Consider the following 21,376-nt stretch of genomic DNA (forward strand, 5'->3'; position numbering starts at 1 on the left):
CTCCCAGCCCTTCACAGCCACTTTGCACAGTGGTTTTTACTGTCCTCATTTTATAAAGGAGGAAGCTGAGACAGAGAGAGTTTAAGGTACTGGCCCCAGGTCACACAGCAATGAAGTGGCTCGGTGGACCTCAGTCACTGTTTGCAGAATTAATGCCTGGAGGTCTGCAGTCACCCGAGTCTGCTCGTGTTCCGGGTTTGCGCCTAAGTCAGCTTGGCCACCTGAGCCTGACCCTCAGGCATCACACATGTCTCTGGTCCCCACCTACCAGCTCCAGAACCTCTCAGAGGTCTCAGGATCCCCAGGCCCTGGGATCGGCCTCTGCTGCTGTGTCGGGCTGCCTAGCACCCTGCCCTCCACCCTCCCGGGGTAAGACTGGACTCTAAGAGTAGTGAGACTCAGGCTAGGGGTTGGGGGTGTCAGTTGTTTGAAGGCTGTCACACGGAGATAGGAATGGCAGGAAAAGGCTGGGGCCAGAGATTTGGAGGCCTGGCCCTGGGGAGGCTCAGAGGTAGAGAGAGGGGGCAGATTCCGGAGAAGTGTGGCAGCCCCGGGACAGGACTGGAGGGGGATGAGGGGGAGGGCAAACCCTTGGCTCTGCTCCATCTCCCCAGACTAGGGGCTCCTGGGGGCAGGCTAAGGCATCACTCAGGCCAGGATGGGTACAGGGAGAGGTCAGAGGTTACTGAGTCAGAGGGAACTCTGTGCATCTCTGTCTTTGTCTTTGGGGGGGATCTCTGAATTTTTCTAGGTATCTCTGGGGTCTTGGGGATGTTTGAGTTTTTCTGGGTATCTCTGGGGGTTTCTGAAGGTCTCAAAGTATCTCTGATGGTCTCTGGGTGTCTCTGAGGGTTTCTGGGTATCTCTGGGAGTTCCTGAAGGACTCTAAGTATTTCTAAAGTTTTGTGGGTATCTCTGGGGTCTTGGGAATCTCTGGGTTTTTCTGGGCATCTCTAGGAGTTTCTGAAGATCTCTAGGTGTCTCTGAGGCTCTCCAGAGGTCTTGGTGCTGACAGGCTGGCCTTGCCTGAGACTTGGGCCTGTCTCAGGCCGAGGCTCAGTGTATATCAAGTGGGCAGGAGAGGAAGTATGAATGTGTGCCCTCCAGAAGCTTCTGGCTCCTCTCAGCTGGGGAGTGAGGGGAAGGCAGCAGACCCAGGAGCTACCTTTCTTCACCTTTCTTCCCACAGCCTGGCGGTGACCTGTGCCAGCTGCACAGGAAGGCCCAGACCCTAGGTCCCCCCCAGACCCACCTCCAAAACCCACGGTCTCAGGTCCCAAGCCTGCCAGACCCCACCCCTCCCACCCCAGCCTGAGCGCCTGACACTTTAATTCCTCATTTTCTTCACTTCATTTCCTCATTTCCTCCTATTCTAAGAGGCCTCAGTGCTGGAATCCACCCACACCCAGGGCACCCCTCTGTTCCTCTTGTCCTAAAAGCCTGAGTTCTTGTGTGTGCTTCTTGGTTGATTTTTTTTTTAACTTTTTTTTTTTTTAAGGGGGCAGATAAAGAGGTTTATTTATTTATTTTAATGGAGGTACTGGGGATTGAACCCAGCACCTCATGCATGCTAAGCATGCACTCTACCACTGAGCTATATCGTGCCCCTCTTCTTGGCTGATTTCAGTGTTTCCATTGACTGTGTTGACTGGGATTTGCAATTCAGCTGACATGATAGGATTCTAAAGGAAAAAAATAGAAAAACATATATGGGGAAGTTCTCCCTCCCATCCATCTACCACTAAGAGCTAACCCTAACCCCGGGGTATTTGTTTTTCCTGTTTCATTGACAGTTTCAGTTACAGGAAGCTTTTTTTTTTTTCCTCCAGTTTGGAGACATCTGCTCTCAGGCCTGCTCTCACCTCAGGGCCTTTGCACCAGCTGTCCCACCCCCTGAATGCCTTTCCCCCACCTCCTTACTCAATAAGCCCCTTCTTCTTTGCAATAAGGGCCCACTTGATCAAACCCATTAAAAAGTTGCCACCCTCCCTGCATGCTTCCCGACTTTTATTTTCCCTTCCACCTGTTACCTAGTTTCCTGATAGATTCTGCATGTTGCCCGTCTCCCGGATTGCTACCAGAACTCCACGGGAACTGGGAATTTGTGTTTTGTTCCTGGCTGTGTCTGCAGCTCTTAGACCACCATTGCCTGGCACACATAGGAGCTTAATAAAGGTTTGTGGAGGAAATAAATGAGCCTTTCCTTATTTTTTCATAGAGATCTGTAATTTCATTTGCATGATTCTGTGGCACCTCCCAGGCAAGATGAACTGTGACTGATCTAATCAATCCCTTAGGTGGTTTCCAATTTTTTTCTTAAAGCAAACAATGCTGCGACAAACCATTCTGTAGCTCTCTGACTTTTGTGTGTGAGTATGCCAAGTATACTTAACATAAAATTGACTATCTTAGCCATTTTAAAGTGAAAATTCAGTAAGTTTTAGTACATTCTTAGTGTTGTGCAGCCATCACCCTATCTAGTTCCAGAACATTTCCATCACCCCAAATGATGGTCACCCCAAACCCCTTCCCTATGAGCAGTCATTCTGCACCCACCCTCAGCCCCTGATGACCACTAACATACTGTCTCTGTGGATTTGCCTGTTCTGAACATTTCATATCAGTGAAATCGTACACTCTGTGGTCTTTTGTGTCTGGCTTTATTCACTCAGCATGATGTTGTCAAGGTTCATCCACGAGGTAGCATTTATCAGAGCTTCATTCATTTTTAAGGGCTGAATGATATGCATTGTATGGATAAACTACAGTTAGTTTATCTACTCATCACTTCCTGCCCCTGTCATTTTGTAAACATGCAAATATTCAAGAGGGTCCCAGTAGTGGGACGCTGGATCAGGGAGCACTTGCGTTCCTAATTCCCCTGACAGTGTGCCTACCATCGGGCTGAGCTACAGATGCTCCCCCCACAATGAGTGGGGTTGCCTGTTTCCCCACAGCCTGGCCAGCACTGAGTGTTATCACACTTTTGAATTTCTGCCAATCTGATAGGTGGAACCAAACAGTATCTCTGAGTTGTTGTAATTTGCTGTTTTCTTACTAGGAGTGAGTATCTTTGGGTTATTGAAGAACAATTTGCAGCCCTTCCTCAAAGTCTTTGTTCAAAACCTTTAACCATCCCTCTGAGTTTGGAACTAGAAAGAGGCAGAGTTTGAGGAGAGGGGAAAGCATGAGGGAATAGATTCTAACCTCCCAGAGTCCAGGAGAAGGCTCTTAACATTTATCTCATTTTACAGATGTGAAAACTGAGGCTCAGAGCAGTTAAAGTCAGACAGTGAGCCAGGGACTGGAAAAAATTTGAAGCTAGTCTGTCGGATGCCAGGACACAGTGAGGCTGAGACCCTTCCCACCCCACCTTCCCTCCTCTATCTCACTATCTCTCGGGGATCTGACTCAGGCCCCCCTCTCCCTCTGGGACTTCAGGCACCTCACAGAGTTGCCCATCTCCAGACCCCAGGCTCACTCCAGAGAGATCTTTTGACCCAGTGGCCTGCCTCTGCTCACTCACCTGCCTTGGCCCTGGGAATAAAGCCCTACTCCTCAGCCTGGTTTCCAGGGCCTGTGTCGCCTGTCCCCTGCCCATGCTACCAGTTCAGTTCCTCTGCTTAACCTCTTCACTCCAGCCATTCCACTCCTAACCATGCAGTCCCGGCCAGCCAGGCTTTCTCAAGCTGCAGGACCTTTGCTCCTGCTATGACTCCTGCCTGGAATCTGCAAGGCATTCATTTCTGCCCACCATGTCAGCTCATCCTCCAAGCCCCAGACTCAGCGTCCCCTCCCCTAGGAAACCCGCCTCACCTCCCCCTGCAGCATGGAGGCATGACTGGACATGAGGAGAGCTCTGAATTTTTGGCGGAGGCTAGAAGCTTAGAAAGGCAGGTTTTAGAAATTCTTGGCAAACTTCTACTCAGATGTTGAAGCCCCAATTCTAATGCCTTCTTCTCCAGGAAGCCTTCCAGCAGCCTGTCCCTTGCTCTGTCTTCTCCCAAGACTGAGTGCTTCTGGAGAAACTGGCCAGAGCTGAAACCTCTTGAGGGCTCAGCATGAATGATGTTTGTCAAATGAATAGATGAGTGCATAGGTTGGGAGTCAACTGAGCTGAGACCAGGAAGTGAGTTGATGAGTTAGCAGTTAATTGGGGTATTAATGGGGGACATGTGGTCAGTGGGTTCCAGCAAGAAGGAAGCGGGCTGCCCCTCCCCCTCCCGTGAGACTCCTGGTCCTTGAGGCCTTTGTGTGGGGCGGCTCTCTGTGTCTTCTTCATTCTTCCCCTCTACTCCACCAGGGCACCAGTTCCTCTTCCCTCTGAGTCGCTGGGTGCCGAGCTTGAGAAGCGCCAGGGACGACAGCGGATACGGATCCGGATCCGCAGAGGGTCCGACGCTCTGGTCCCAGAGTCCAAGAGAGCCACGACGCAGCCTCTCTGCCCTGGAGGCTTCCAGCACCGCCAAGGCAAAGGCGTGGCAGCGGGACCAAGAAGGTAGGACCGAGGCCCTAGAACCTGGGTCTGTGCAGGGGCCTCAAACCAGAACTGGAGGCCCTTTCAGCAGCCCCCACCCCCATCCCAGCCCAAGCCTCCCAGACACTCACAATTTGCAATTTTGGGAGAAAGGCCATGGGGCTGGGCCGTTACCGGGACAACCGCTCATTTGCAACCGCCCGTCTTGGCCCGTGAGGGCTCCCGAAGTGTTTGGGGAAACATCTGAAGGGGCTCATCTGAGAGAAGGGGAAGGGGCTAACTGGATCGCCTCTTCTTCCAAGATCGTGAGGCGCCGGGGTTAGGTACTCTTAGGAAGAAGGGGAGACTGAGGCCGGGGACCAGAGCCAACCAAAGAGGAGTGACCAGCGAAGGGCTAGGTTTTAACATTTCAGAAGTGGCCTGACCTGCTCTGAGCTATAAAAAAAAAATAAACAGAGGTGGTGAGTGGGAGGTTGACCACAGGCTGAGGTCAAGGCCTGGATTCTGGTGTCTTTCCCTAGGTGGCTTGAATGGGGGGTGCCCTGATGTGGGTGCTCTTGTTGCTGCTGCTGCTGCTGCTGCTGCTGCACAATCCAGGCAGCCAGGGGTTGTCGTGCAACGTGTCATCGGGGGACGTGGACTGGACCAGGGAGTTCACAGACACGTGCCTGAACTTCAGCGGCCAAAACCTGAGGCAGCTGCCCCAGAACCAGTCTCTACAGGCCAGCAGCGTGCTCCTCCTGGACCTGTCTGACAACCACCTTAAAAAGCTCCCACCGCTCTTCTTCACCCTCCTGGGGGAGCTGCAGGTCCTGGATGTGACAAACAACCAACTGGACCCCGTGGACAGGGCGCTGGCTGAACGCTGTAACCTTGACCTGAAGGCTGACTGCAGCTGTGGCCTATTACCCTGGCATGAGGTCCGGCGGGACAATTGCTCTGACCAGTTGCCTCTGCAGTGCCTGGATATGGCTACCGGAGGCTGGCACAACCTCTCTGCCTTCTTGGAGGTGGGCTGTGCCTCTGGCCTGTCCACAATGGCCATAGGAGCTCTGGCGGCCAGTGGAAGCCTGCTCCTCCTGCTTGCCGTTACTGGCCCAGTGCTGGCCTGGAGACGCTGTGGCCATTGGGTGGATGGTAGCTGGGGACTGAGCAAAACATGGACTGCGCAGGATGTTCCCAGGTCTGGCTCTGGCTGGCAGCCGAGGTACAGTAGCCGGAGCCTCAGCCAGAAGCCCCCAAAGGCCACCCTGCCCCAACCTTCCACACCTGACTATGAGAACATGTTCGTGGGCCAGCCAGCTGCTGGGCACCAGTGGGCCGAACCCAGGTGAGTGACAAACACACATCTACCTACAAGACTCTTGAGCTGATGATCAGGGTTCAATTTCCCAGCACTGCCTCTTACATACTGTGTGATCTTGGGCAAATAGTTTCATCTCTCTGGGCCTCAGTTTCCTCATCTGTAAAATGGAGCTAATAACAGCTCTCCACCTTATGCAATTGGGCTAAGAATTAAGTGAGTTCCTGTATGTGAAATAAGCTTCCCCCTTCGTGACCTGCAAACCCAGTTTCTGGCTGCTAAGCATGGGGAGAGAGGAGGCAAGTGTTCAAGGCAGAGTGGGGGCTCTGCAGTGGCAGTCAGTGGCCTGGGCTTAGGTCTCATGTCATCCAGGGCTGTCTCTGAATCCCTGTTTCTGTCTTGTAAAATGGGACAGCACCCCCATCTCCCTCTGACACACAGGAGATGCTAAGAAAGCCACCTGTGTCCCTCTACCCCTACAAAGCCCCGACACCTCCAGAATTGGCTGGGCTTAGATAGATAGGTTCAGCTTTTCCAGGTTGGATGAGGGAGTGGAGAGAATTTCAGGGAGAGGCACAAGCAGGGGCAAAGGCCTGAAGGTGGGAGAGAACAGAGAATCTGCTGTGGATGTGTTTTGAGAAGGCAAGATTGCAGAACTGAGGTTGGAGAGGGCTGGGGGGAATCCAAGCAGGAAGGGAAGAGGGTCATGGCTGAGTTTGGGCAGCAGAATCCACAAGGCAGAGAGGCCTCTGGGAGGCTGTTGGTGAGAAATGAGAACATATGCAAAGCAGATGCAAATATGGCTCAAAAGCAGAAGTAGTCTGCGGTAGGGAGTTGAAGGCACCAAACTCCCTAAGGCAGCTTGTGTTCTGATGCTCGCCTCTGCCTTGCTGTCACCAAGATCTCCAGGACTAATCTCTAAAACCATTGTTTAGAATTGGATGTGTCAGTTCCCTCCTACATTTTACAGTTGCAGAAATGGAGATTCTGGGAGGTAGGGGAATGACTTGCCCAGGGTCAGAAGCAGAGGCAAGAAACAAATGCTGACTTCCATCCCCATACAACCATTTATATGTTTGGAATGATTCATACTAAAGTGTAAATTACTGACAGACATAGCTTGCCCAAAGGGGCCTTTATTACAAGAGGAGCCAGGCATAGGGTTAGGCTGTTCTGGAGGCAGGAAAATTCTTCTCTGGGGGTCTTGTCCACCATAGCAAGACATACCTAAGAAGCTACCTCCTCCCTGACCAATTCTATGGATGTGGAAACTGAGACTCAGATTTATTTTTGTATCGAGGCCACAAAGTTAGTTGCTTCAGGGGACCTGGTGAAAACACTTCCCATCTGAAGAGGCACTGGCTCGGCTCCAGCCACTGGTATCCATGTGGCTGGTGTGATTAGAGCCTTCAGTTTTTCAAGAGAGAACCGAAGTCTAGATTTTAATGTAAAATATGGGCAACCATCTTCAACTTTAAGGAAGGAAAAAAACTTCCAATGACTCAAGGTCTTTGGACCAGAGCGTTAACAATGCTGAATCCACAGAATCTTCTCTGAATCACTGCCCCTCCTTGCTTTCCTCAGAAAAAGTTGGGCCAGGCTGAGAGAACACTGTCCTGAGCCTCAGTTTTCTATGTAAATATCAAGAGTTGCCTCAGCTGCCCTGACCTTCCTTTGCCTCTCAAAGCTGACATGCAAGCTCCCTGAGTCCTACCTTCCCTCCCATCTGTCTGTCCCCACAGGGCTCACCCTTCAGAGGACAGCGACTTCTACATGAACTATGAGAGCCTCCACCAGGACTCCCAGCCTGTCTACTGCAACCTGCAGTCACTGGGCCAGGCCCCGCTGGACGAAGAGGAGTATGTGATCCCTGGGTGCTGAGCCTTCATCATCTCAAACTCCAGCCTGCCCCCTTCTGGGTGACTTGGGGCATTCTGGCTCTTCCCTGGCCTCAGTCTTCCATCTGAGGAATGGGGCCAGGGAAGGATCATCCTTGAGACCCCAAAGAGGCTCTACAGCCCCCTCCCTAGCCCACTCTGCTCTTCAGGCCCCTTGGAGGCTAGAGGGGGTGGAGGAGAGACCCCAACACGGGGACAGGAGGGTCAATGTGTGAACTCTGTCATCACCCTCCTGTTGGTATGCAGGTGGTACTCAATAAATGCTGCAAGGTTGACAAGGCTGCTGGTGAGTGGGCTCCTCAGGGCGGGGATATCTGAGCTCCCAAGACAAGAGCTCTGAGACTCCCAGATTGCTCTCAAGCCCCAGTCTCTCCTCTGCCCCTCCCAGGCCCCCTTCTCAAGTGCCTGGTATCCAGACTCTGCCCCCCAAAGCAGCCCACACCAGCCTCAGAGGGATGTTTATAGCTCATGAATGGGACTGTTTCCCTCCCCTGCTCACACACCTTCCATGGCTCCCCACTGCCCCCAAATCTTCAGCCTGGTGGTTGGGACCTGCGTGATCCAGACCTGCCACCCTCACTGTCCTCTCCCCCCTCCTTCTGCCCTTCTGGTCTGGACCTTCTCCCCATCCAGCCCACTTCCTTCCTGAAGCTTTCATTTTTTCATGTCATTTACCCATACCATTTTTTTAGGCCCAGAATGCCGTTCTTTTCCCCACATTTTTCAACTCAAACATCTTAATACAGAGGCAGAACTCTGGCCTGGGCATCAGAAGGCATGGGTCGGGTCCAAATCTTGATTCTACCATTAACTCTCTGAGCCTCAGATCCCCCCATCTATAAAATAGATCACCTAGGGGTGATTATAATTGGTCTCTAAGGCTGTTTTGGCTCTTATATGCTGGGATACCTTAACTCATTCTTCAAAATCCAGGTGCAATGCCAATGGCCTTCTGTGGTACCTCCTCAGGTAGAGTTAACCACTCCCAGAGCTCAGTGTTTTTCAAGAGTTTGTTTAAGTTCATACCTCAGCTGGTCTCAGCCCAGCTCCTGCCAAGACCCCAATCCAGGGGAGACAGAACTGGACACAGACCCGACCAGGCCCAAGAGGTCAAGCCTGGGCCAGATGGAAGGATGGAGCTAGGTCTGCCAGAGGGCGATGAATGAATGCAGGAGTTTGAAAAATGCTGTAAGAGGGGAATCTGGAGTGGGTTTTGAAGGATGCATAGGTGTTTGAGAAGTAGAGAGGACAAGGCATACTGGGCAGGGGGACCAAGTGTGGAGGCATGAAAAGGGCCATGGGCAGGAGGGACTAGCAAATGCAATGGCTGATGTTTGGGGAGAGACTCAGTATGACTTCTGCTAGTTTTGGGTGATCCTGGTGTTGAGTTTAATTTTGAGGCCCTCTTGGGTTCTCCAATACTTGGGGGAGTGACCTGGGTGGAAAAGGTAACCTATGAGGGTCTTTGGTTTCCTTGTACCCCTGTATCTCTGCCCAAGACACTGCTCAAGCCCCCAATCCTGCCCCCAATCATCTGTCTTCTTCCTCCCAACAGAGATCAGATCCCATCCCTCCCCAATTCCTGTAACCTCATGTCCCCTCATTACTCTTCCAATAGATCCTCCCCCCTCACCAGCACCAAGGGGTTTGGTGGGTTCTGGCCCCCACCCAACTCTCTGGCCCCATTTTCAACAGTTTCACTGCTGGATTCTGAGCTTGTTCCCACCTCAGGACTCTGCACCTCCTGTTCTTCCTGCCTCAAATACCTGTCCCCCAACTCTTCCCTTAGTCCTAGTCTTCCCCCAGGTCTCAGGTCAGGTGTAACCTCTTCAGAAAGGCCCCCTCCCCTGACCACCTAAATCAGCCTTGCCCCTGTTCACTAATGCATTGCCTGGGCTGACTCCTTGGCACAGTTCTTAGTACAACCAGCTGCTTCCTTACAATTTATCTTTTATTCATTTATCTTGTACTCATTTGTCTCCTGCACTTGATCGAGCTTGAGTGGAGTGGTTTCAGCCTATCGTGTTACTTTGCATCCTCAGTGCCCAGCCAAGGCCTGGCACAAAGTGGGTACTCCCTGAATACATTCAGGGGCACCTGTAGTTGTTCAGATCCGCCTTTGGGTGGTGGTGTTCACAGGGGATACATCCTACTCACTGCTCAAGCTGGGCACTCTGTCCTCCAGACCCTCATAACAGTTCCTCAGGGTAGACAGGCAAGCAAGTGTGGGGAAGGAGCTGGACTTGGTACACCTCAACAATTCCAAGCTCCTAAATAGGAAAAAGTAGAACCTGGGAGATGTGAGTGAAAATGTTCTTCACAACTTACTTGTTAATCCCTGCTCTTTTTATAGGAAAGGAGAGAGGCACCATTAACATGAAGGGAGGTACCACAAACAGGAGGACTAATGGGACACTTCTAGGTCAGGGGCGCCTGGTTGCAGGGGGACAGGACTCTGGGCTGCTGGTGTTTGGAAAGGTGATTCCAATGTGGGGAGAGACAGCAGGATGGTGTTAGAGACAAAGTCTGGTAACTACAGAAATAGGAGTACTGAGAGATGAGTGGAGATGGATAGAGACTGAGACCCAAAAAGGTCTCAGAAAGAAAAACAGACGAACAGGGAGATAGAGAAGCACAGAGACAGACAGAGAGGGATGTCCCCAGCTGCCCTTGTCCCCATGATGCCCACTGGCGTCATGACCACCATCCAATTGCTTGGCATCCCCAAGAATGTCCTGGCACCCATTCCCTGAACTGTTCTCATCACCCCATAGCATGTCCCCGGTGGGAATTGAGGCCAGGGAGGGCTCTTCCCAAAGTTACCAGTTCCATCCTGGGCACCACAGGGGTCAGGTCAAACAGTCTCATTTTTATTACCAGAGTTTTACATAAATGCACACTCTGTCAGACCACCCCACCCCAGCCCTCTAGGCCCGGGGAAGATCACCCCAATAAATTAGTAATAAATAACAAACTTATAAATACAGCGGTTTGGACGGGAGGGGGCAGATAGCAGTGGTTAGAAATCGGGTCCTTCAGGTTCCACGAGCCCATTAAAAAGGCAAGGACGACTTAAGTCACTTCCATTGCGCACGTGCCATAAGTGAAGGACCGGGGCCGCTCATACGCAGTGGCAGTCCTTGGCCACAAGGTCGTCGAAGGGCGTGAGTGACACGCTGCCCTCGCTGTCTCGGTGCATGAGCACCACCGGCTCGTAGCTGGCCGGCACGCAGCACGGCGCAGGTGCAGCATCAGGATTCAAGCCGTGCAGGCGCGCCTGCATCTGCGCGTGCGTGTTAGCCGACCGGAAGTGGCTCGGACAAGCGCCGATGCACATGCGCACGTCCAGCTCGCGCGGCGCCACCACCCAGTCCGCCCAGCCCAGGTCCTCGACCGAAGCGCGCAGGCTCTGCAGGCGGCAGCAGCGCTCCCGCCCGAGCGGGCAACCGTCCCGGGTGTTCGCATTCGCGTGGCGACGTCCCCTGGCGGCTCTTGACCGCCAGTGCAGCTCAAGCTGGGGCTGTGTAGAAGGCAACGCCTCCAGCAAGTGGTCCGCACGCGGCAATAGTCGCAGGCGTATTACGGGAGCCCGGGAGCCTTCGAGGCTGAGCTGACGCTGTAGTGACCGTGTCACGTCCCACGAGCTCCTCGCCGTCGGGGACAGCCGGAGAAGGGCCCGATGCAGGCGGGAGGATGCGAGGAGCCCCTCAGTTAAGTCGACCCGGGGGATGCTCAGGTGCAGGTGGCCACCTGGCCCAAGTCGCACTATGGGAGAGAGCGAAGAAAGCCAGTCACCCACTGGGCTACTGTGGGCCAGTCACAGGGGTGCCCATTTCCCCCAACACCTCAAGCTGGATCCCACCTCAGGACCTTTGCACAAGCTACTTCCTCTACCACTCACTCTTTCCCCCTGAATCTCAGCATGGCTGGTTACATATCCCTCCATCCTGCCTAAAATAGACACGGCCCTATTTTCTTTGGTTGTCTATCATTTGTCTCCCCTACTAGAAGTTCAGCAGGGATTTATGTCTGCTTGGTCATCACTGTGCCTGGCACACAGTAGGTGCTCAGTAAATACGTGCAGGAATTATGTATATCTGCTCTGTAGGGAGACTGAGATTTCAACACTGCCTCTGCCTCCTCCTGGCAGTCAAAATCATTTTTATCAAAGGCTAAGTGCCCAGGGCTGGGGATACAGCAACCGGCTACTGTGTTCAATTGTCTGGGTCTCAGTTTCTACATCTGAGAAATGAAGAGTACGCGGCTCCCCAGAATTCTCAGACCTCCAGGTTGGTACAGATGTTGGGAAGATTGGGGAGACTGAGGTTTGAGGGCTCTCGACCCAGTCAGTAGGCTTAGAGACGGCGAGAGGTTTACCTGGAGTCTAACAGCACAAGTAGCATTAGGGCGGGATAAGAGCTCTTTCCTGTCCCCTCCCAGTTTCTAGCGCAGCCCAGCTCTCCTTGCATCTCTTCTGCCACCCGGACCGTCGGTGAAGGGCGTGAAAATACTCCACTCCCTTTCTAAGGCACCAGTAGTCACCTGATACTTCGGCAGTGTCTTGGCGCGATTGCATCAGATTCGTAACCAGCCCAAGGAGGTTCTGCCCATCTCTACGCACTAATCTCTCCCCGCCTCCTTCCCCACTTCCGCCGGACCCCTGGATCCTCCCTCCTGGAATCCCCCAACTACCCTTCCCTTACTTCCAAGGCAGAGACCACGCCCCGCGCCCGACCGTGTCTCCGGGTTCTCCAGGCTCTACGAGCCTGCAGTAGAACCGATGGATTCTCTGGGCTTTAGTTTCCCCATCTGCGATCCCCGGAGATGTTGTAACATCTCACGTAGGCTAAGCCTCGTCTTGTCGCGATGCATCCCTGGCCACTAGCTCCCCACCTCAGCCCGGAAGGGGGACATTCTTGCTCTGTTCACAGATGGGGAAACTGAGGCTCGGGGGCAGACCTAGGCTTCTGTGTCTCAAAACCACTGGTTATGGGGGGGGGGGAGGATATAGCTCAGTGGTACAGTGCATGCTTAGCATGTGTGAGGTCCTGGGTTCAATCCCCAGTACCTCAATTACAATAAATAAAGAAAAAAAGAAAGAAAAATCTAATTACCAGCCCCCCCCCCCCCAATAAAAACCACTGGTTAGATGATGGGAGCTGCTCAGGATGGGATCTCGGAAATTTCACTTACGCTTTGGAGTGAGTATCTGGACTTGAGGGGCGGTGATGAGGTCCGGGTTCCAGTCCTCCCAGGTCTGGTTCGCTCGAAGCCGGGTCAGGAAATCTTCGTAGCGTTTCTGCAACTCCCGGAATCTGGAGATATCCAGACTGGAGTGCACGTTAGAGGGTCCCGGCAAGGCTGGGAGTTGATCCTGGGCCAGAGATAGGGCGCCTCCCGACGGTAGCCAGGAGAGCATCAGCAGCATCAGCAGCATCAGCAGCACCAGCAGCACCGGAGAGCGGTGCAGTGGTGTCTGTAGCTGCCCGGGCATGGCTGTGCTAGTTAAGCTCTAAGCTGGGACTGACCGGACGCTGCTGGACTGGCCTTTATAATCCTCGGACTTTGTCCGCCCCCGCCTGCCTGGTCCCGTGGATGCAGAGTAAACACTCCAGGGGCCACACTGGGCGAGGTCTTGGGCTGCTTTTCAGGGGGTGGCGCTTTTGATGGGGGGGGGTGGGTGCTCCTAGGTATGCTGGGAAACGCCCCCGCCGCAGGAGCCTCTTTGAGCCTCACTATCCTTTTCTGTGAAATGGGGACAGCATTCCAGCTTGGTGGGCTGGTGGAAAGAATACTTTTCTCAAAAAAGATTTATTACTATGTGCTAAATACCATAGCAGAAGTTTAAGAGGTGACCTTCCCTGATGGGAGTCCCATCTCTCCCCTCTCAGCTTAGGATCAAAGGCTGAAGATAGTGAAAACCAAACCTAGAGGAAAAAAGAGCCTGAAAGAGTCAGAACGTGCAACTTGGGGGCAAGTCATTCCTTTCCATCACACCTCTGTTTCTTCATCTGAAAAATAAAGACTGAGACTTTCACAGGCGAGAAGGGCAAATGAGGCATAAAGGACAGGATCAGGCACATAGCAGGTGCTTGACCAACTGGGTGTTTTTACAGTTACTCAGCCTCAACTGGGGACTCCTACCTATTCTTCAAAACCCTTCTCTAAAAGCCCCTTTTCTAGGAAGCCTTCTCTGACATTACCTCTTCACCAGGGTGCTCCCAACCCCATCCTTTCCTCCAGCCCAGCCCTGACCCCACAGCACTGAGAGTGTGTGTGCTTGGCTCTGTCTGCCCCAGACTGGGGGCTTCTTGAGGGCTTGGGCAGGGATGAAGCTACTCTGGGCCCTAATCCCTTGGCTGCACCCAAAGAGGAGGTAGCAGGGACTTGGGATGCTGGGGCCTAGGGCAGGGAGGGCTGGTGTCAGGTCCAGCCACCAGATGATGGAGAGGCAGGGGGTGCCCAAGGAACACCCTTCCCTCAGGGGCACCCAAACCTTGTTCCACTGCTCAGGACTCCTGGCCCCAGGCATCAATCCCTGTGCCTGCCTCCAGCTTCCTGGCCTCAGAGAGGGTAGGCAACTATGCAAGGCAAACTGTAGGGGTATGTAAAGTCTGACAGGGGGTGCGCAGACAAGAAGTACAAGGACTTGCTGGGGGTTACACAGCCAGGCTCCCACTGGAAGAATGGGGTCCAAGCCTCTCCCACCTCCCAGTACACACCCCTCACTTGCTGTGTGAGCCGAGCCAAGCCTCCAGCCCCCCCTGAGTCTCAGTCTGAGCCTCTGTGCTGTGGGATTGTCACCCAGCTGTGGGAGGGGTCCAGAGGATCCCCTGGCGATGCTCTGGGCTTAGGAAACACAACTGGTCACGCTACCATCCTGATGGGCGCTCGCTGGGAGGCTGAGCGTCTTGAGCCATCAGTTTGGCACCCACGGTAAGTGCTCAGTAGAGGGTGCAGGGCTGATGAGACCTAGGGCTGGGGCCCCGCTCCACAGCCACCCCACCACGCCCCCTACAGAGGCCGGGCCCCAGAGGCAAGCCAGATGCTGAATCAATACTAACATGGCCCGGGCAGGTCAGCAGAGGCCACTGATACCCAGGCCTGACTGGAGGGTTGTGGGGGCAAATGCGATGCTGTCTCAGGCGGCATCACTGCAAGATCAATAATGGTGAAAAGCCAACATTTTCTGGAGTCCAGGCATGGGCACCGCTCACACGCACTTCCATTAATGGGTAAAGGAATTAAGCCTCAGGGGGGCAAATATGTGTGTAGGGTCGTGGGAGGGCAACTCCACAGTGGGGAACTTGCACATACCCAGCTTTCTACTGGGCCATCTGTTTACCTGGCATTTCTAGGCTTGTGGTGGGATTCTGAATTTCCCTCCATCTGTGACTTGTTTTTCTCCAAATTTAAAAGCCTCTTGAAGAATTTGCCCTGATTCATGTTTCAGCAGCCTGAACAGCTATTGGCTCCAGAGAAGTCAGAGGGTTCACACTCCCGCCTCTCTTCTCCCTGGGACAAGGGGCTTCAACCCTCAGAGCCTCAGTTTCCCCATCTACAAAGAGTGGTATCGGCAGCCCCTTTCCTGACAGGGTCATGTGTGAATGGGAATTCCGCACACACTGGTGGGGATCAACATGATCACGATTCAAATCCCAGCACCCACCCCACCTTACTGTGTGACCATGGACAAGTTACTCAACATCTCTGTGCATCAGAATAAAGAGCTATAAGGGAGAACACTCAGCGGGGAAATCCTCTCATCATTCTCATCCAGCACACTCATAGCAGCCACCACAAACCAAGCACCAGGTCACCCACCAAGGACAGAACTATCAGTGATTTGGAACTCTCTCTGCCAGCCGATGACCCCAGGCTGAGGGGGACCCTGGTGGACACCAGCTTCTCACAAAGACACACAAGAAACCACATAATTCAACTGTTTATTTGCTTTCTGAGGTGTCAAGTTTGGGGTCTCCCAGGGCCCAGCCCCTAGCAAAGCCTGGCAGACCCTTGCCCGGTCTGGGGTCCCAGACACGGGGGTTTCAGACAAGGCACTCACAGGAGTCTCCCCGGGGGGTCAGGGAGAAGCCACCCCGAGGCTGCAGGGGCTGGACTCTCCTTTGGGGACAGGACACAGGGTCACCTTCAGCAGGAAGGGTTTTTCCAAGAGAGAGATTTAGGACAAGATAGAAGCCTGAGCTGTTAAGGGAGTCCTGGAAACATGCCAGGTACCCCCTGGGCAGGCAGAAAGCCAACTCTGCTTCCCAAGGTCCAGATGGGGCCTCCTGTGGCATCCAGCCAGGACTTCGGAGCAGAGGGCACAACTTCAAACCTACTTTCTCTGGGATTTTCCTCAAGGTGTGTAGGACACAGAAGCCTGCGATGAGCTTGGGTGAGCCCGGCCTGGGCAGTGGGGGGCCAGGGCCACCTCCCAGAGCCTGAGGGTGCTTCTCTCTTTCCCGTCCCGTCCCCTTTCTCTGTGACCCGTGTGTACCGGAGAGGCAGGCACTTCTGTGGATCTCTGGGCGGTTGAAGGGAAGGCCTGAGTGAGGAGAGGGAGGAGGGGAAATGGATTTTAAGTAGGGGGAGCAGCTGGGGCTGGACTGGGGCCCCTCGAGGTCTGGAGCCCTGGATACTCAGCTTGTGACCACTGAGCCTCAGATTCCTCATCTGTTAAAGGTCTTGTAGGGGAGGACTCGTAAGGACCGGGTCTGTTAGACTGTGTGCTCAGCACTCATTTGGAATTAAGTTTCAAGACATGGACCTTGTGGAGAAAAGGAGTCCTCCTATACTGTTGGTGGGAACGTAATTTGGTGCAGCCACCACGGAGAACAGTATGAGGGTTCCCTAAAAAGCTAGAAATAGAGTTACCATGTGATCTAGCAATCCCACCTCTGGGCATATATCCAGATAAAACTGTAACTCGGAAAGATGCATGCACCCCAATGTTCATAGCAGCACTGTTTACAATAGCCAAGACATGGAAGCAACCTAAATGTCCATCCACAGATGACTGGATAAAGAAGTTGTGGTTTATTTATACAATGGAATACTACTTGGCCATAAAAAGTAATGAAATAATGACATTTGCAGCAACATGGAGGGACCTGAAGATGATCACACTAAGTGAAGTGAGAAAGACAAATGTCATATGATATCACTTACATGTGGAATCTAAAAAATGATACAAAATGAACTTATTTACAAACCAGAAATAGATTCACAGACAGAAAACAAACTGTGGTTACCAAAGGGGAAAGAGGTTGGGGGGAGGGATAAATTAGGAGTTTGGGATTAACATATACACACCACTATATATAAAGTAGATAAGCAACAGGACCTACTGTATAGCACAGGGAACTATATTTCAATCTTTTGAAATAATCTATAATTGCAAAGAACCTGAAAAAGAATATATATATGTATAATGGAATCATTTTGTGCTTTACCTGAAACTAACACAACATTGTAAATCAACTATAATTCAATGGAAAAAAAAAAGACATGGACCTTAGCCAATGCCCCCCTCACCCTCAATGCTGCCATTCTGACCTGAGGGCCTTGAATTGACCCAGACCTTCAATTGGCATAATTGCGGTCATACAAGGGGGTGCCAAGAACTCTGGACTGGGCACCTGGTGCCCTCTCTGGCAGACCCAGTGTATCAGGGACCTGGTCATGACCTCTGGGTCCAGCGATGAGTTGACCCCCAGCTGGGGCTGCAGGGACCATGAGACTCCCAGCAGACTTGGTGTGACTGGGGACAGAGGAAGCAGGGCCTGGATTAAAGTGGGATTTCTCATCAGCAAGGGGCAGTCTAGGCCAGAGGTTCCCTGGGGGAGGGAGAGAGGAAGGCCAGTCACCCAGAACCTACTGTGTGCCGGGCTGGGGTTCCCCATTTCCTCCAACACCTCACGCTGGATCCCACCTCAGGACTTTTATACAAGCTGCTTCCACTACCAGCCTGAATCTCAGCATGGCTTGTTACACATCCCTCCAGTCTGCCTAAAGAAGGCACCACCTTCTTTTATTTGGTTGTCTATCATTTGTTTGCCTTGCTAGAATCTCAGCAGGCATTTCTGTCTGTTTGGTCGTCACTGTGCTCAGTAAATACTTGCAGGAGTGAATGTGTATCTGCTCTGTAGAGAGACCGAAATTCCAGTGCTGGCTCTGCCTCCTCCTTCTGGCCGTCAAAATCGTTTTTACTGACGGTCTACTAAGTGCCCAAGGCTGGGGATACAGGAACCAGCTTCTGTGTTTTCAACTCTCTGGGTCTTGGTTTCCATATCTAAGGGAGGAAGGGTACCAGACCACACAGGTCACCCAGTTTCCAGAATCCATGGACCCCAAGGATCCCTAGGCCTCCCTCAGAGTGGTCCAGATCTTGGGGACAAGTGTAGGTTGGGGCATGGTTCTAGGACCCTCAACCTAGTTTCTGGGCTCAGAGAGGACAGGAGTTTACTTGGTGTCACACAGCACAGGTGGAATTAGGGAGGGATTAAAGTACTCTTCTGGGTCTGACACTTCCCCCACCCCATCCCCCACACAAACTCCTCACAGATCCTTCTGCCCACTGGAACCTCCATGGAATGAAGGGAGTTGAAAGGAAAACTCTGGAGGGCACCTGCTACTGGTGACTTCAGCATGCTGGCCCACGATTGCTTCAAATCTGGAAGCAAACTGGGCAGGTTTTGCCAACTCACCCTTTCCCTCCCCTCAACACGCATCCCTGGGTCCCTGTTCCTGGATTCCCTCTTCCCTTCAGTCAAGGGCAGGAACCACTCCCTCCTGGTGATTTTGTCTCTGAGTTCTTCAGGTGCTGCGCCTCTTCCGGAGAGTCGCTGGTCTCTCAAGTTCCCCATCTGCGTTCTGGGGAGGGGTTGTAACAATCCTACATTGGCTGAGCCCCACCCTGTCCTGCCACAAATGAAGCCGCTAACCCCCCTATCAGTCCCAAAGAAGGAACGGGTGCTCCTGCTGGGTTCACAGACGAGAAACTGAGGCTTAGCGGCAGGTCTGGGTCTCTGATTTGGAACCACGGGCCAGATATGGTGGCTGCCCAGGGGGTCTCTGTGCTTTCACTCACGCTTTAGGCTGAGGTCAGGGTTCCAGTCTTTGGACTTCTGGTTCACTCACAGCCTAGTCAGCAAGTCTTTGTAGCATTTCTGCAGCTCCCGGAATCTGGAGACATGAGGACCGGATTGCACCTCTGAGGGATCCTGGTCCACGGCCAGTGGCAGGGCGCACCCCAGTGGCATCAGAGAGGAGGTGGTGGCTAGCCCAGGCATGCCTATGTTAGGTTGTGATCTGAGCTGGGACTGACACCGCAGGACCTCCCTTTACAATCTAAACCTATCCACCCTGGCTTGCCCAGTATCTTCTGTCCGTCCCTCCGTGCAGAATGAACACTCAAGACGTCAAAGCCAGTCCTGGTACCAGGGATGTGCTCCTGGGGAAGCTGAGGCACCACTCTGAGCCTTAGTATCTTCCTCCATAACGTGAGAACATCATCCCAGCCTGATGGGCTTGTGGAAAGAATAATTTTGTCAACCTCCCTGCACTCAAAACCAAACTTATTAGTCTCCACTATGTGCTAAATTCTGTAACAAGGGCTTAAGAGATGGCCTTATTTCTTTTTAGGAGTCCCTCTCTCCCCTCTCAGCTTAGGATCAAAGGCTGAAGATAGTGAAAAACAAAGGAAACAGAGGAAAAAAGAGCCTGAAAGCCAGAAAGAAGGTCCCAAATGAACTCCCCCAAAAAGTAAAAGAGAATAGGAGAAAATCTCCTCCTGCCTGGTGAAGATGGGCTCTTGGGCTGGGGAGGAGGGAGCAGGAGGGAAGGGGAGGGGGGTCTTCTCAGCTGAAGAAAAAAGAGTAAAAAAAAAAAAGTGCAGCCTGGGGCAAGTCATTCCTCTCCATCACACTTCCATTTCTTCATGCGAAAAATAAAGACTGAGACTTCCACTGGGGAAGCCCCTCTAGCAGTCACTCCCCATTCTCCTCCCCCAGCCCTGGGCAACCGCTAATCTGCTTTCTGTCTCTGTGGATTTGTCTGTTCTGGACATTTCATATTAAACATTCTTGGGGGGGAAGATATCACTCAAGTGGTAGAGCGCATGCTTGGCATGCATGAGGTCCTGGGTTCAATCCCCAGTACCTCCTCTAAAAATAAATAAATAAATAAACCAAATACTCCTCGCCTCCCCCCAAAAAGAACATCCTTTCTCCACACAATTCTCCAACACCTGCCGAGTGCCCTATAATTCAATTCAATTATGGTACCATCTAACCAGAGAGAGCATCAGACCCCATGGCTTAAGGGCTGAGTCCCACAAGACTGTCCTCCACCACCACCCTTCTTCAAATGCCAGTCACAGGTCCAGATTGTCACCTGGCCTTCCAACCCAATGGCTAAAATCAGAGGTTCCCAAGATCCCCTCCTTGGGTTTGATTAATTTTCTAGAGCAAGTCATAGAACTCAAGAAACCTGTATATTCACTAGATAACAGGTTTATTACAAAGGATATTAAAGGATATGAATCCACAGCCAGATGGAAGTGAGGCATAGGGCGAGGTGGGTGGAAAGGGCATGGAGTTTCCAAGCCCGTTCTGAGTGTACCACCCTCCCAGCACCTCCACATGTTCACTAACCCGGAAGCTCTCCAAAGCCCATCCTTTTGGGGTTTTATGGAGGCTTCATTACCTAGGCACAACTGATTAACTCATTGGCCATTGGGATTGAACTCCATTTCTGGCCCCTCTTCTATGCCCAGCGGTGATGAGGGAGGGGTGAGGCTGAAAGTTCCAACCCTCTAATCACGTGAGTCATTCTCCTAGCAACCAGCCCCCAACCTTGGGTTGTTCTCCAAAAGTCATCTCTATAACATAACAAAAGACATCTTTATCTCACTCTTTACAGGAAATCCCAAGGTTTTTGGGAGCCCTGTGCCAGAAATGGGGTAGAAGACCAAATATATATTTCTTATTATAAGTCACAGTATCACACATATAAATGGAATCACCCAACAGGTGGCCTTTGGGATCTGACTTCTTTCACTCAATGTATTTTCAAGGTTCATCTATGTGGTAACATGTGTCAGTGTTTCATTTCTTTTTATGGTTGAATAATATTCTGGTGTATGAAGACACCACACATTGGTCATCCATTCATCCGCTGATGGTCATTTGGGTTATTTCCACCTTTTGAACTATTGCTAATACAGCTTTATTGAATAGTCATATACAAGGATTTGAGGATCTGTTTTCAATTCTTGTAAGGCTATATCTAGAAGTGGAATTGCTGGGTCATATGGTCACTCTATGTTTAACTTCGAAGCACCACTAGAAGATTTTCCACAGCCTCTACCTTTTATATATATATATATATATATATTTTAATTGAAGTATAGTCAGTTTACAGTGTTGTGTCAAGCCTCTGCCTTTTTATTTTTAAACTTTTATCAAGATACGACTTACAGATAATAAATGCTGGAGCGGGTATCAAGAAAAAGGAACCCTCCCACACTATTGGTGGGAATGTAAATTGGTGCATCCACTGTAGAAATTCCTTTAAAAACTAAAAATAGACTTACCATATGATCCAGCAATCCCACTCTTGGGTGTATATCTGGAAAAGACAAAAACTCTAATTCGAAAGGATACACACACCCCAATGCTCATAGCAGCATAGTAT

General features: G+C 51.9%; 2 protein-coding genes across 2 annotated transcripts; one reads left to right on the top strand and one right to left on the bottom strand.

Annotated features, from left to right (window-relative positions):
• The first annotated feature begins 4,279 nt into the window (after positions 1-4,279).
• On the top strand, positions 4,280-7,959 carry LRRC25 (leucine rich repeat containing 25). The gene is made up of 3 exons (XM_006186254.3): positions 4,280-4,498; positions 4,999-5,807; positions 7,523-7,959. Exons 2-3 carry the CDS (start codon positions 5,008-5,010, stop codon positions 7,659-7,661), a joined length of 939 nt encoding a protein of 312 aa, XP_006186316.1. The 5' UTR covers positions 4,280-4,498; positions 4,999-5,007; the 3' UTR covers positions 7,662-7,959.
• A 2,425-nt stretch (positions 7,960-10,384) lies between these two features.
• On the bottom strand, positions 10,385-13,301 carry GDF15 (growth differentiation factor 15). Its single transcript, XM_006186242.3, has 2 exons — positions 12,872-13,301; positions 10,385-11,443 (listed from the first exon to the last, which is right to left on the bottom strand). Exons 1-2 carry the CDS (start codon positions 13,170-13,172, stop codon positions 10,800-10,802), a joined length of 945 nt encoding a protein of 314 aa, XP_006186304.2. The 5' UTR covers positions 13,173-13,301; the 3' UTR covers positions 10,385-10,799.
• Positions 13,302-21,376: the final 8,075 nt, after the last annotated feature.

The sequence above is a fragment of the Camelus ferus genome, chromosome 22 (genome assembly GCF_009834535.1).
Source record: "Camelus ferus isolate YT-003-E chromosome 22, BCGSAC_Cfer_1.0, whole genome shotgun sequence".
Classification (NCBI taxonomy): domain Eukaryota; kingdom Metazoa; phylum Chordata; class Mammalia; order Artiodactyla; family Camelidae; genus Camelus; species Camelus ferus.

What these genes read in the sequence shown, in the direction of transcription:
- LRRC25 (XM_006186254.3), top strand. Translation starts at nt 5,008, where the DNA reads ATGGGGGGTGCCCTGATGTGGGTGCTCTTGTTGCTGCTGCTGCTGCTG. An exon ending in CACCAGTGGGCCGAACCCAG is followed by an intron (nt 5,808 to 7,522) that starts GTGAGTGACAAA and finishes CTGTCCCCACAG; the next exon opens with GGCTCACCCTTCAGAGGACA.
- GDF15 (XM_006186242.3), bottom strand. Translation starts at nt 13,172, where the DNA reads ATGCCCGGGCAGCTACAGACACCACTGCACCGCTCTCCGGTGCTGCTG. An exon ending in CCAGATACTCACTCCAAAGC is followed by an intron (nt 11,444 to 12,871) that starts GTAAGTGAAATT and finishes TCTCTCCCATAG; the next exon opens with TGCGACTTGGGCCAGGTGGC.